Genomic DNA, 14,330 nt, shown 5'->3' with positions numbered 1-14,330 from the left:
GGAGCAGTGGGGGCCCTGGATAAAGGAAATTGCTTCCAAACTAAAGCAATGCTATTGGGATCAAAAGTAATTTAATATTCTTACCCCAAGAGTGTGCTTCAAAAGCAATATTACTTTTCAGATTTGTTTTAGTTTAATACGACTGTGGAGAGTGCATGCAATGTTTAGAATGTTAATTCGCTGTTACCGGTAATCGTGAAGAAGGCTTTTGATATTTTTAACCACCTGTATTCCTGTTACGCATTAATAATAAGCTGCAGTAACACATAATTGATGCTTAAAAATATATAGTTGCAATATACAAGCGCAATAGAGCTACTCTATCACTGACTTGCAGAAACGTGCGTCTCTGTCACATCACAAATTGAAGCTTTCTGTCTGGGATAGGCAAGACACGCACGACTAGCATGCAAGCTGATGTGGTCGTTGCACTTCATCAATTTTCAGACAAAACAATTTGGATCTCTTTTAAGTGTTTTTTTTTTGTGAACATATCAAGAAGTTCCTATACTTTTCTTGATGCATTGCAGCAGAAGACACGCTGTATATGTCGCATCCATGCAATTCTTTTCCAAACAATGACCGAAGTGTCTTTTCACTAAAGAGAGTTAACAAGGGTTAATATATTCATGCTTCAGCTCCTTGACTTCACTATTGATTATGAATGGTCAGCTCCGATGAGCTTCTGCTGTAGAAAGAACTTGTGTAGTCTTGTATAATTGTGAGTGAAACCCACAATTCTCCCTTTGGTGAGTAAACCTAAATGCAAAATCAGTTGCCCCGAAGGTGTAAATAATATTAGGTGCCCCCTTCTCATCTTGTGCATGATGGTGATGGCGCAGTCAAATCATAAGCTATAGGAGCACTGACTGGGGACTGGAGAAATCTCAGGGTTCACAATTACAACTTTGTGCAAAAAATTAGGCAAGTATTCAAAAGATAAGAGAGGATTACAAATAAAAACACCTTTTGTGATGTGTATGAAAGTATGGAATTAGTACAAAGCTTAAACTGTGATCACCATATCAACTTAAAAAATGGTTCTCTATTGGACCACCACATTAGTTACAAGTTCCTTCCATTTCAAATTTGTTCTACTTACTTCCCTCCTCAGGTCCATAATACACTGACATGTTTTCAGTATAGCTATTTCTAAATCTTCCATAATGTCCTTTGTCTTTTGGGTTTGCTGCAAAAAAAAAAAAAAAAAGTTATGTTAAACATGAAAAGCCAACAACAAAACATGTGTTATAGTTATAAAACAGGAAAGGAGGCTGAAAGATTGCACCAGAGCAATGAAAAGAGGAAACCTACCCATCTATTAACCTTTTGGCTTCCCACGTCCATAACTGAATACTACCATGCAATGTGATGGATCTTATGAGAAATTATTTTGAAGTAATTATATAGAATTGTGGTTGTGTATAAACATCTGGAGATCTCAAGTGCACAGAGCAAGAATAATATATAGAATAGAGGTTTATATTTTCTCCATGGTGGGTGGTAGCTGGACCCAGTTTCATCCCCACTGTTACAATCATCTCTAAAGTGCTGAAATGGAAATCAGACAATACTACTAGAGAATAGTACATACCTTTTAAGAGAATATGTCAATAAACAAGATCTATTTATTTATATGTGACGATTTCAAGGGTTTGCGAGACCTGCAGTAGGAAACTGGTCAATCCAATAATACTCATTGACAAAGTTGGTTTAGTTTGCCAAGTAATCTGGATTATTGGTTTTTTTTATTTATAAAGTGCTAAAATTAAATAGAAATTATCTCCTGCGGAACCACTGCGTGCTGTTTATTGATTGGATAAAACTTAGTCATTTATTTCTATTGGCTAGTTAAATAGTCTGTCCTTCTATTGGTTTTGTTTTATATATGGTTGTTTCCCACTGGGTCTGTCTTAATGAAATCCCCAATTATCATAGACTCTATTTCATCACAGAACAAATCATTGTTGAGTAAGTAAACCATTCACGTACGAATTTACGAAATATAAAATGAACAGCAGTCTGAAATTACTCGTGGCTTAAGCTACAAGATGAACACAGACAGAAGACACTGATATACTGCTAATCTAATTTAAGTGAGCACATAGTCAAAGATAAAATAGAAATGTTTGCTCTTGGGCAGTATATTAACAGGTAGGCCTTTTAAATGAAAAGATGTCCAAACATGATATAAGACTGTTGATTCCATCAAAAAAGGGAAGCGTATTTCAAAGGAAATTAAGGATCTGTTGATAAAAACCCAACAGCAAGAAAAGCCAGATTTCCCAGGAGTTAGAAAAGCATTAATATGCTGCTCTGGTTTGATACAACATTTTAACTGGTAAAACCGACTTTTTAGCCAACCTGCATAAGAAAACCAGGGTTGGAGGTAACCATAGGATTATGACAATAACAATGTATCGAAGACAGTATTGATTACATTGATATGCGTAAAACTTGAAATGAATAGATTTAAAATACATAATGCATGAAAAATATGCAGGTGCAACTATACTGCAATAGTTGAATTATATAGGCTTTTGAGTCAATGTGAAGTTGGTCATGTACGAAGACGATGTATTTCACCTCTCATCAGGTTTTAATATAAGGAAGTGTGCATTGTCTATTTAAATCTAAAAACAAGATTTTCAGGTCTAATTAACCTAAGGGGGTTCTACAGCATCTGACACATACACTTTCGGGATATAATCAAACTATCTATATATCTTCTTTCACAACACCCATGCCCTCTACACTGCACAACCACATTGATTCCGGGACAGTCCTGAAATCAGATTGCCTGCGACACAGGACAGGCTCTTTGATTACAGAACTATCTGTAGGCATCACGCGATCACATTAAATCGCACGTTTTTGTTTGCAATAGCGAATACAGGGCTGTAATCAAGGGTAGTAGTAGCTACAGGAAATCTCACAATGATTACAAAACTGAGTTTTTAAATAACAACCACAGTTTTGACGATCATTTCAAATTCATCTAAAAAAGGCAGTATTATGTAATTTTGTTCTTTAAGAAATATGAAAAGAAGAGAACAAACAGTTTTAGCCATTTGGCGTCTAAGGTTTAACTACTGGGAGCTATCAATCAGTTCTTTGGAATCATTATATATAAAGTGTTGCTAAACACGAAAGACAACATCTCAATGTTTACTGTACTTTTTACACTAATGCCGTCTAACAATGGTTAACAAAACTAAGTTCCTGATTAAAACTTTGCTGAATTACAAATGTATCCGTGTCATCCATGGATTTATTACGGTATTTAACTGTGCTTTCCTGCTTATACTTTCTAGATTGCTAAAGTTATAAACCTTAGCAGATCTGTGATTTTATTCTATCTCTGCAGGTTTACTCACAAAAAGTCTAGTTTTTTGTCACATGACAAAATGATTCAAGAACCAATTATGGGACGTTTGGACATTCAGCAGCACTAGGAATGATATGAAAGGCAGCGGTGCCTCTAGGTGGCCATAACACACGGAGGAAGAATAGCGGCTGTCAGGAGCCGGTTGTGTTAAGCATCAGTTCAGTTTTTCAGATCCACAAATCCCTGTTTTTGTGCTTAGTTCCGGTGTTGTGTAGAATGTTACCTATGCATGGACTGTTCATAAAGCCTCTGCTCAGCCTGAAACGGGAATGCACACGGCATGACATTATACAGGAAGCCACCCTAATGCAGGCTTTTCTCAGAAGCTTTATTCAAGGCTCTTTCATTTGAGGACACTGTATTGTCAGATTGCGATCTGAATATGCCACTGTACCCAGCAATCCAGAACATATGGTTACTTTAACTGTAATTCAGTGTTCAGGTGACTGTGTTATTCATTAGTACCCTACAGTTCATGTTACAGTAATGCATTAGCATCTTAAAGTACATCTTACAGTATACTCCATAAGGCTTTCAGAGCTTTTTCTTTCAAGAAGTCGCGATGACCTGTTTTACACATGAAAGCAGGAATGTTAGAAAGCTTTCGTTCAACTGGTATTCAGTTAGAATGAAGTAATATTTCAAATGGCTACCTGCATCATCCTTAACAAAAACAAACAGAAAAACTCCAAAAACTTAAGAACTGAAACCACAATACTGTACAGAGAATATAGTGGAAGATCATGAAGGGTTTGGAAACTATTGTGTTGATTCAGCAAACAATCACGGTAAGATTAAATATTTTGTGAACTATGCATTACAAGTGGACAACTGGTAAAAGAAACCCACAATGGCCAGCCCTGAATAATGCATAATTAATAGAGCAAGCTATTTTCCAACCCTTCTGCAATCATGTTAATTAACCCCTATGATACTAGACTTTGTGTTGGACCATACTGTTCTACTTGTAAAGCAGAAAAACTAAAATTAAGAAATATTAATGTTCTACCTTTTCTATTCCTGTTATATCTGACTTAGTTCATTGACTAAGCCATAAGCACCTGAAGAAAGAACAACTGTATTAACCTTCAATGGAGTCCCATCAACCAAAAACATAAATAAATAAACAAAATATCAGCTACAAGCAGAGTAAAGTGTACAGTGGCACCTTATGGATAAAAAGTTTGAATGATTATGTAAGACTTCAACTTTCTTTTATTACCGTCTTCCCTAAAAAAAATGCATAGAATGGAAAGATAACTGATTCTGAAATGCAGTAAAAACAGGACAATAAAAATAAAGAATGCCGTTAGTTTCTTTTTTTGCCAATTTACATACTGAGAGGGAAAACGATCTTGTAAGAAATAAAACAAACCCAAAACTGGTGTTACTGGTGTTAACATAAAAGCATAGCCGACATTATAGCTCTTGTAAAGTGACTAACGCATACTTATTTATCCATCCTTAAATGTGAATTATAATGCTATACTGCAGACAGCGCAGTGGAATTAAAGGTAATTTCACATTTTAAAGGCTATATTCCTAAAACAAAGAATTGGGCTACTTTCTTGATTATGCAGTACGGTTATCAGTCAATTCATACTAGACTCGCCACCACTGTGTGCTGAAAAATAAAGTACGGTACTTCCAGTGTATGTCCAAGTAAGTTTCCATATCTTTCACCCATAGAAAACCCCAGCAGAGCAGATTACAAAATGGAAACATGTGAGATTGACATCGTTTCTCTAGTACCCGATATCGTCTCCGTCATTTGTTCATTTTGTGGGCAATAGTCAACAGGCTCTTTAAACATGTAGTAACCACTGCTACGGCCAGCAAGCGAATGTGATTTTAAATCATGCAGTTTGTAGGCAAAGAAAAGCACATGAAATGAGAACTGTCATGTCCTCACACGCGATTCTCCCTGTTTTATCCCTATCCCACAGGCAGTGAGGTAAAGGGTACATAAAAAAACCTCAGGGGATATGAAACCAATTAGACCCCCACCCCATGCTCAATGGGAGGAACTGAGTCCATCCTGTGCCAACCCTATTCACGGCATTCGATACCGGTTATGCCCCCCTGTTCCCTATCCCCTGTCCAATTGGGATGAGGGGTTAAATCTAACTATTGGAGGTGGCATATCCTAGTCCGTGGAGGGGTTAATTTATATGGTCCCACCACATATTAAGTGTGGACCACTGATGGGTCCCAATTTCAGTGTAAAATGTAAAAATGAGTGGGGAGCCATCATATAAAATTGTTCATTACAAGACTTGCTAGGAATGAATGGTAGAAGATAGCAGACAGAAAGATAGCAAAACAGTTTCAGACAACTCAGGGCTTCCATTCTATACCACAGAGAATTACAGAAGGTTTATTCTTATCAGATTTGACCCAGTCACTTTGCCAAATACATGTTACAATTATCTTAGCACAGTTAGACTGGAAAAAGCTTTTTAAAACCTCACAACTACATTGCCCTTAATAAAGGACAAGCTTTGTATTCTTTTGTCTTCAATATGGTAACACAAAGAATAAATCTCTTTGTCCAACAATGTCTTAAGTAGTCACAAAAACACATAAACATCTTCCAATAGCTGCAACATGAAATACAAATGCCCCCAAAATAGTGTATCCCAGAGAAGCAGTTTCAAAGGCCACAAAATGTGTCAATCACCTTGGTGAAATGTATTTATCAAACTGACTTGTGGCAAAGGTGGCATCCTATGAAGAGCTCTTCAGTAGGATCTATTCTACTGCCAATGTTTGTCTATGTAGACAGCTGCCTATGTGTTTGATTGTACATACCTGTTAGCAATGGATATGGGTGAAACATCTAAACGCAATAAGTAGGATCCACATTCCTTCTGTCATATGGTATATAAAGCAGTGGAAATATTCCACTTTAAGCATGTTTCAGAATATTATTCAAAGAAAAATGCACTACCTGTCTCATGGATGGATCCAAGTGAATCCACTTAGTAGGCTTCTAGTTGGTATATTTGAACCTGTTTACATTGGTATTTTTGCACTATATATCTGATGAGTTTTTAGTGTCTGCAAGTTTACTAATTTAAACGGACACATTCGAAATGTTTAGGTCAACCATATCAAGAGTTACCAGAGGGCACCGTGCACATGGACATGAAATTCTCAGAGTAGGCTACTCAGATCCACGTGAGTAGCACAATACAAATGGCACAAGATTCTGTTTTCAGTTTAGTATATCTAGATTATAATATAGCCAACTCTAAATAACTATTAACTTTGGAAATGATGATGCAAGCAAAGAAAATAAAGGTGATTTGTTGGCTTTTGGTATGAGTGTACCACCAGCAAACATCTACAGATATGAGGGGGATAATGTTATCATGTAATTCACAAAACTATAAACACTATTCATTCTAGTTTTTGGCACTAGCTGAAGTTTAATGAAACAAGACTGTTTTTGAAGTTGCCAGAAATCAAGTCAATATGGTTTATTCCTTCTTCTGAAAGCTCACCATAAACTCATGACCAGACTTCTCTGGTACCATGCTCAAGGCAGTAAACAGTATATACAATGCACATGGTTTATTACCGCTTACCCTCCAATCCTAATTACATCTGAATACCAAGTATGTGAGTAAGCCATTCTTATAAGAAGTGGAACACACTGCATCACAGAAGTCTTTTTATTCAAATACTGTAGTCTCAATTGAAAATTGTTGTAGTCTCAATTGAAAATAAGAATCAATGTTATATAAACATCTTGCATATGCCCAGTAACACTCTCACTGAAATCACTGATGAATCAGCCAATTGAATGCCATCAAAGCATCAGTGTTCAGATGGCATACATGTGATTGGCTGCTGTTACTCCCATTGATTTCAAGAGTAGAATGGGAGTTCTACTGACCATGTGCAAAGAAGCATACTGAAGTATGCTACCTGAGTTCAGTGCGGCCAGCTAGACAAGGAGTTACATGAGACGGAACTCTAATAACTAAAGAATACCTCCATTGATTTGTATGACAAATAAGACATTGAAGTCCACATAAAATCAACTCCAATATGCATTTAACCTGGAACTGTGGTTGCAGTGCTCCATTAAATCAGTGAGGTTTCTTGAATGTCAACTCACTGACTTCACAGGGTGTAATAGAGGACAAGATCAACCCTTCCTGCAGAAGAAACATGCCAGGTATAGCCTTTCATCATGTATTGTGAAGAAAGTAAGTCAGAACCTCACCTTTCCTGCAAATGCCCATTGTAATAAATAAAACCCACAGAAAAGTCAAAACCCCAAGAGAAGCAAATGAAAAATATATCTGGAGGAGTTTGCAGAATATAAAAAGATTTACTTTGTTAAAAAGCTCTTACAGCTTGCATCCACACTGAAACCAGCTGTTCTAGCTCCATCTTGGCCTGGTTAGACAGCTCCAGAATACGTGCTCTGTTCTCGTGACTGGTATAGGCCGAGTCTGTGAAGTCCTCTGTATGCTCCAAAATAACTTCAAGCATAGTGGAGAGATTCTCTTTGGAAAGGAAATACAGATTTTCCCTAAGTCCTTCAACTTTATTCTAGGGAACAAAACAAAATGTCATAATTTGTAACAAGCAACGTGCTCAGATAAGTCACACAGACGCAACCAAGTGTCCAACATGCCTACAACAGCAATTGTTTTCTTTTGGAAACACGATTGCCTGTATTTTATATCCGTACGTCAGGTCTGAACAAATTGTAGCCCTCTAGCTGTTGTCAGATTCCAACACAAATCACTTTAAGCACATCAAAAACGCTCAAGGATTATGGGAACAAAGTAAATGCAATCAAAGAACCCCTGGCTCACCTTAAACTCTCTGATGCCTGTATAAATACTGATAGGCGCTATTTCGGGTTCTTCGTTCGGTCGGGAATCGGTTACAATTTCTATCACCTGCTCCAAAGCCAGTCTCATTCTTTGAAAGACACCTTCTTTATTAATACGGGCTGATTCACAATCCGGATGCCTGAGGCAAGTCTTTAATTAACAATAAACATGTTTCATTCACATAGATATACGGTATATTAATTAGTATGTCAAGTTTGTATTATCACAAAGGTCGATTTCAGCCTAGTGATAATCTGCCGGTCAGTAACATAAAAATATAAGCGTAAGATTTAAATGGCTCCTCTGTCAATGACACGTAGTAGTAATACAAGCTATAATGAAGTAAAGCGACAGTCATAAAAATGCAAGAAAATCCACTAATTAAAAGCTAGTTTTGCATTTATAGCTTCATTTAGTACTATGCACACGTTCTGCCTCTGTTCCTTTCAATCGAGTAAACCTCCTTATAATTTCATATTGAGGAAGTTGGGCTTTGAAAATGAACCCTGTATATTCAATACCATGTTAATTAACTAAATCTGGAGCAACTGGCACCATGTAAGTACCAATGATAAAGTATTTTAACATGCCTAGGAGTATTTTTATGAGTATGCTTTGAGTATTTCTAACAATATCATTGCAAACTAGATGAGCCAAATGGCCCAAATTCCATGTTTATATGGAATATTTTGTATCTCGGCAATTTGTCTTCTTATTTATTATTTCAAATACATTTTTCTTTCTGTTTCTGGATATGTCAGCTTTTACTGTCCCAAAAATGTCAATTTGTTATGTTACATACTACTTGTTGTGTCCTGTCCACCCATTGTACTGCGCTACGGAATTTGATGGCGCTATATAAAACAATAAAACATAATAATAATAATAATAGCGGATGGAATACTACACAGTTTGCAATATATTAGTGGAGACCTGCCTTGGAAGCTGTGAGTAACATCATAGTACATTTTTCAAGCACCGCTCTGGCTGCGGCCATGCTGGCTTTTTTCTTCTCATTTTTCAAGTCCTAAAAACATGAAATTTCACATTAGAGACATAACTTCTCAGCCTCTGACCTCCTAAGAAGCAAATATGTTAAAAACGAAACGCGGACACTTATTTACTGTCTAGTGTCGCACAGAGAACACATTTTCTCACATTTGATGGTGCAGAAAAAAATATTTTTGGCAGTTATAATTAAAATGTTATTTTGACCCCCAGTGTTATGAACGTGGTTCCCACAGAGATTAAGACGGAGATGTATTGGCGTTGCCATGTCCTTATTCTGTTCCCATGGCCAAAATAAGTTGTGTACAGAACTTTTACATTATACCTACATTTTGCCTGTCCCCGGTGAGATGAGCAAACTCCACCATTTCATTACCAAACTGACTGAATATCTGCACAAACTCCTGAAAACTGTTTACTTTTTCAAGTTGCTCCATTGTTGCCAGTACCTGTTAAAACATAATATATGAACAATTCAAGAAAGAACACGTAATTCAAATATAGACATATAAACTATAGGTCTAATACATTTTCAATTGTGCTAAAAACGTTTTGATTTTGGACTGAAATACTGGCATCTCCAGGGCTGGAACATAAACAAGGGCACCCAATCAACCCGCTATATAAGGTTAAAGGTAATATGTTTATATTAGACACTCTACACAGAGCCGGCCTTAGGTGTTCCGGCGCCCTGTGCGAACTACTCCTCTGGTGCCCCCCCTCACTACCCCCCCCTCTGCCCCTTCAAACTACCCCCCCCTCTGCCCCTTCAAACTACCCCCCCCTCTGCCCCTTCAAACTACCCCCGTCTGCCCCTTCAAACTACCCCCCTCTCTGCCCCTTCAAACTATCCCCCCTCTGCCCCTTCAAACTATCCCCCCCTCTGCCCCTTCAAACTACCCCCCCCTCTGCCCCTTCAAACTACCCCCCCCCTCTGCCCCTTCAAACTACCCCCCCCCTCTGCCCCTTCAAACTACCCCCCCCCTCTGCCCCTTCAAACTACCCCCCCCCTCTGCCCCTTCAAACTACCCCCCCCCTCTGCCCCTTCAAACTACCCCCCCCTCTGCCCCTTCAAACTACCCCCCCTGCCCCTTCAAACTACCCCCCCTCTGCCCCTTCAAACCGCACAGGGCGCCACACTCCAGGGGGCGCCGCCGCCGGGTCCTCCCCCGCCGCCACGGGGTCCTCCGCCGCCGCCGCCGCGGGGTCCTCCTCCGCTGCCGCGGGGTCCTCCTCCGCTGCCGCGGGGTCCTCCTCCTCCGCCGCCCCCTCTGCACCTAAATGAAAACGTTGTTTTTTTTGTTGTTGGTTTTTTTTTTAACTTTATTTAACATCCTCCATGTTAAATAAAGTTAAAAAAAACAACAACAAAAAAAACGTTTTCATTTAGGTGCAGAGGGGGCGGCGGAGGAGGAGGACCCCGCGGCGGCGGCAGCGGAGGAGGACCCCGTGGCGGCGGAGGACCCCGTGGCGGCGGCAGCGGCGGCGGGGGAGGACCCGGCGGCGGCGCCCCCTGGAGTGTGGCGCCCTGTGCGGTCGCACAGGTCGCACACCCCAAAGGCCGGCCCTGACTCTACATATATTGCATATCAGACTGGAGCGATGTAGAACATTCAATACTGTGGTTTGGCCTCTGGTGCATATGGAATAGGTTGAGTCAGACAAATGAATTAAACAACCCAAACCTAGCATTTTCTGAGCTGCCAGAGAAACAACTGGTCTAAAGTAATCCACAACGCGTTGTAAGATAACATAACTGCAGGCACTTTCAAGATGGCAGCTCTATACCTTGAAGCGCCAGGAGCTAATAACATATAGTTAAATGGATCTGATACTCGCACAGGTCCATTCTATTTTCTCTATAAGGTAGATTATAATTTTACGGATCATACTTGTATATAGTATGTCTCTGGCATGCCTTGTGTGACTATGGCTGCTAGGGGTAAGCATGATTGTGAGGCGTATTTAGAGCCTGCTTTACTGAAACACTTCTTACACCGCTCTGTGACTATATTCCTATTAGCATCAAAGGTTTATCAATCCATATCTCCCAGACACACACGCCACAACAATATTAAACATGCAGTTAAAAAATGTTCATTTCCCTGCACTTTATTGCACCCTCTGGTTTAGCTTTTACACATTTTTATCATAAGCTAAAGCAGAAGCCCCAGCTATGTAACCATTAGTGTTAGTTTATTATGCAGCTTAACGGCTTCCAGTATTTTACCAAGACTGATTACCGATGTTACTGTAAATGCATTGTACTTGCACAGATTAACTCTGTCCCTGCCTTACCAAAGGGTACAATACGACAAAATAGTCAGCACAGATTTAAAGCTCAACCTTTTCTAAGTGATTGATAGCTGAACGTGTTTTCCAGCATTCATCTCATATATTTATAAAGGTTTTACAGATTCATCTCTTATTTACTTTTATAGGTTTTGTATTTTTTCTAATGTACTAAACGTCACTCCTCGTGGCGAAAAAGAAAAAGATATAAAGTCACATAAACTTTTGGGACAGGCCACAAAAGATTATGTCACTCAACATCTATGTTGGACCAATTTAAGTTATCACCTTCTACTGAAGAAGGCCAATTTTTTTTTTTTTTTTTGGTTTCTTGGTGTATTTTCCCTTTTCAGAGCCGGCCCTTACATTACGGTGCAAGCTTAATTGGCAAAAAGAATTACATTAGAATGCGAGCGTAATTGGTTAAAAGGAATTTCATTAGCGTGCATGATTATTGGCAAAGTGAATTTTATTAGAGTGTGAGCTTTATTGTTTCCTTTAAATGGGGGTGTTTCCCGCTGCCGTCAGCGGGACCGCCCACCAACATCAGCGGGACCGCCCACCGAAGTCAGTGGGACCGCCCACAGACATCAGCGGGACCGCCCACAGACATCAGCGGGACCGCCCACCGACATCAGCGGGACCGCCCACCGACATCAGCGGGACCGCCCACCGACATCAGCGTGCAAACCTGGCTGCGTCTCGCAAGGCAAGGGTCCGGGTAGCCGGAGCCGAGAAGTTCCCAGGTATGATGATAGAGTTTGAGCTATTTTGGTAAAATGAATTACATTAGATTGTGAGCTTTGTTGGTGAACTGAATTACATTAGAGTGTGAGCTTTTTGGGGGGCAGCATTCCATCCTTGGACCCAGGCAGCACAATGTTTTGTGCCACTCCTGCCCTGTTTAGTCACAAATTAAAGGATGTGGATACAGTCTGTCTGCATATGGGAATCAAATTCTACTAAAGGCACAACATTTTAAAATGCTTTATGATTCTTTTAAAAAACGCAGCAGTTATCGGTTTTATTTCTTATAACAAACATCAAAAATTGAATTAGTGAGCCCTAAACAGTTCATTCGCTACAAATAAAAGGATGTTGGTAATGTTTCTATGCAATATCTACAGGACATAAATACCATACAGGATGCAAAAGCTACTGTATATTAATTGCGGTATGATTCAATCTGTTTTATACCTTATAACAAGCACCTAAAATGGAATTGGGGAACGCTAAACAGTGTATTCTAAGAAAAAGTATTTTAAGATTAGTAGTCAGAAAAAAAAATTCTGATGCTGGTGGCCTTGTGTCTCCGGACTAATGACCTAAATAATGTCCATATGATGAATGGCTAATGATGTCCTGGGGAACAGATCCCACAAATAAAAAATGAAAACTCCAAGGGGCAGACTAATAGAAAAAAAATCTTGAATGTTGAGTGTAAATTACCAGTAATTACCCATTTTTTGGATAATTACCTTATTTCTCGAAGTGATAATTTGCTTAACAACAATCCTGTCAGCCAACACCAGGACCTTAGTAACGGAGGATAGAAGAAGTCTGGCTGCTTTTACCACTCCCATCTTGTCAGTAAAAATGGCAACCCGTCCATCAGGATCTCGACATTCCCCAATTCTCATGTCTGTCAGTTGGGCAATAGTTTCACCTGCAATGGAAGAAATATGGAGCAACTTATTAACAAGAACCAGTATTAACTCCACCAGACAGATTATGATTTTTCCTTTACCACTGTATACATCATGACCATGTACTAACTGGTGAATAGCCTTTATTAATATCATGACAATAATACTCAATTCCTAAATGTGTTCTAAAGGACACCCTTGATATGCACACATGGAAGTCTTCTTTGTTTGATTGGCGGAAAACGTATAGACATAAAATTGGTTTTATTTTCTTTTGAAACTGGTCAAGTCATTTGCCTCCACGATTTTGGAGATTAATTCAAATAATTTAAAATGAAATCAAATATGTTATTCTTGCTTGTTGGCCACACATTTCTCTGAGTATTGTTTAATTGATTATATTATTATCACCACATGCTGACATACAAATATGGGTTTTGGAGGCTTAATGAAGGACACATGCACAAGTTTGAGGTTCCATTAATTATGGAACAAGTTCCTGATTGCATGGCTCAACATTACTTGATCATATCATTTAATTTTTGTGTTGTAGAAACATGAACATCCATGGACACATGGTGCAACAGCTATGACATTTATGTGTCCCGTGGCATAACATACAATGATGAGATTGCAATAGTAGGCTCACCACAAACACCCAGTTTTTACAAACCTGAATTCCTATAATGTATTTTCCATCTATAGAAACCTAGTGTCATACATATGGTGAAGGCTCACCAAATTCTCTTAAAAACCAATCAAATCACTTCTGTAGAACGCTCTATATTTTACATAATTTCCCTTTTTTCAACATCTTAAATATACTTACTCAATCATGGGCTATAAAAGCACCTCAACTGTATGTATTACGACACCTCTGGAACAATGTATTTTAATAAAGGTAACCTTTAAAGGAACAATTAATTTTATGGCATACAAATTGGCGCATGTATTAGAGCTGGGAAATTAAACTTCTGCCTAATCAGCAGCAGCCCATCACAGCACTTGGCTAGTGTACGTGCAGTTGGCTGCCACTACTCCCATTGAGAGCATCTGCAGGAAGTGTACTTAAGTATGCTTTATATTTCCACTTCCTGCTTTCAGAAAGAGTCAGTCAGAGGGAGAAGAAGAATGAGACAC

At 38.9% G+C, this 14,330-nt stretch overlaps 1 protein-coding gene across 1 annotated transcript in view; it reads right to left on the bottom strand.

Moving 5' to 3' along the window:
* The window catches only part of CTNNAL1 (catenin alpha like 1), a 100,879-nt gene that overhangs the window by 22,402 nt on the left and 64,147 nt on the right, over positions 1–14,330 (bottom strand). Inside the window, exons 3-8 of the mRNA XM_053466692.1 lie at positions 13,023–13,210; positions 9,582–9,701; positions 9,182–9,271; positions 8,224–8,394; positions 7,754–7,954; positions 1,103–1,189 (exon numbers count right to left, since the gene is read on the bottom strand). Of these exons, the coding sequence (XP_053322667.1) occupies positions 1,103–1,189; positions 7,754–7,954; positions 8,224–8,394; positions 9,182–9,271; positions 9,582–9,701; positions 13,023–13,210 (857 nt within the window). The remainder of the gene's footprint in view (positions 1–1,102; positions 1,190–7,753; positions 7,955–8,223; positions 8,395–9,181; positions 9,272–9,581; positions 9,702–13,022; positions 13,211–14,330) is intronic.

The sequence above is a fragment of the Spea bombifrons genome, chromosome 5, assembly GCF_027358695.1.
Source record: "Spea bombifrons isolate aSpeBom1 chromosome 5, aSpeBom1.2.pri, whole genome shotgun sequence".
NCBI classification, from domain to species: domain Eukaryota; kingdom Metazoa; phylum Chordata; class Amphibia; order Anura; family Pelobatidae; genus Spea; species Spea bombifrons.
Note: the sequence above shows the minus strand (reverse complement) of the source record. Positions and strands in the feature narration are given on the sequence as shown.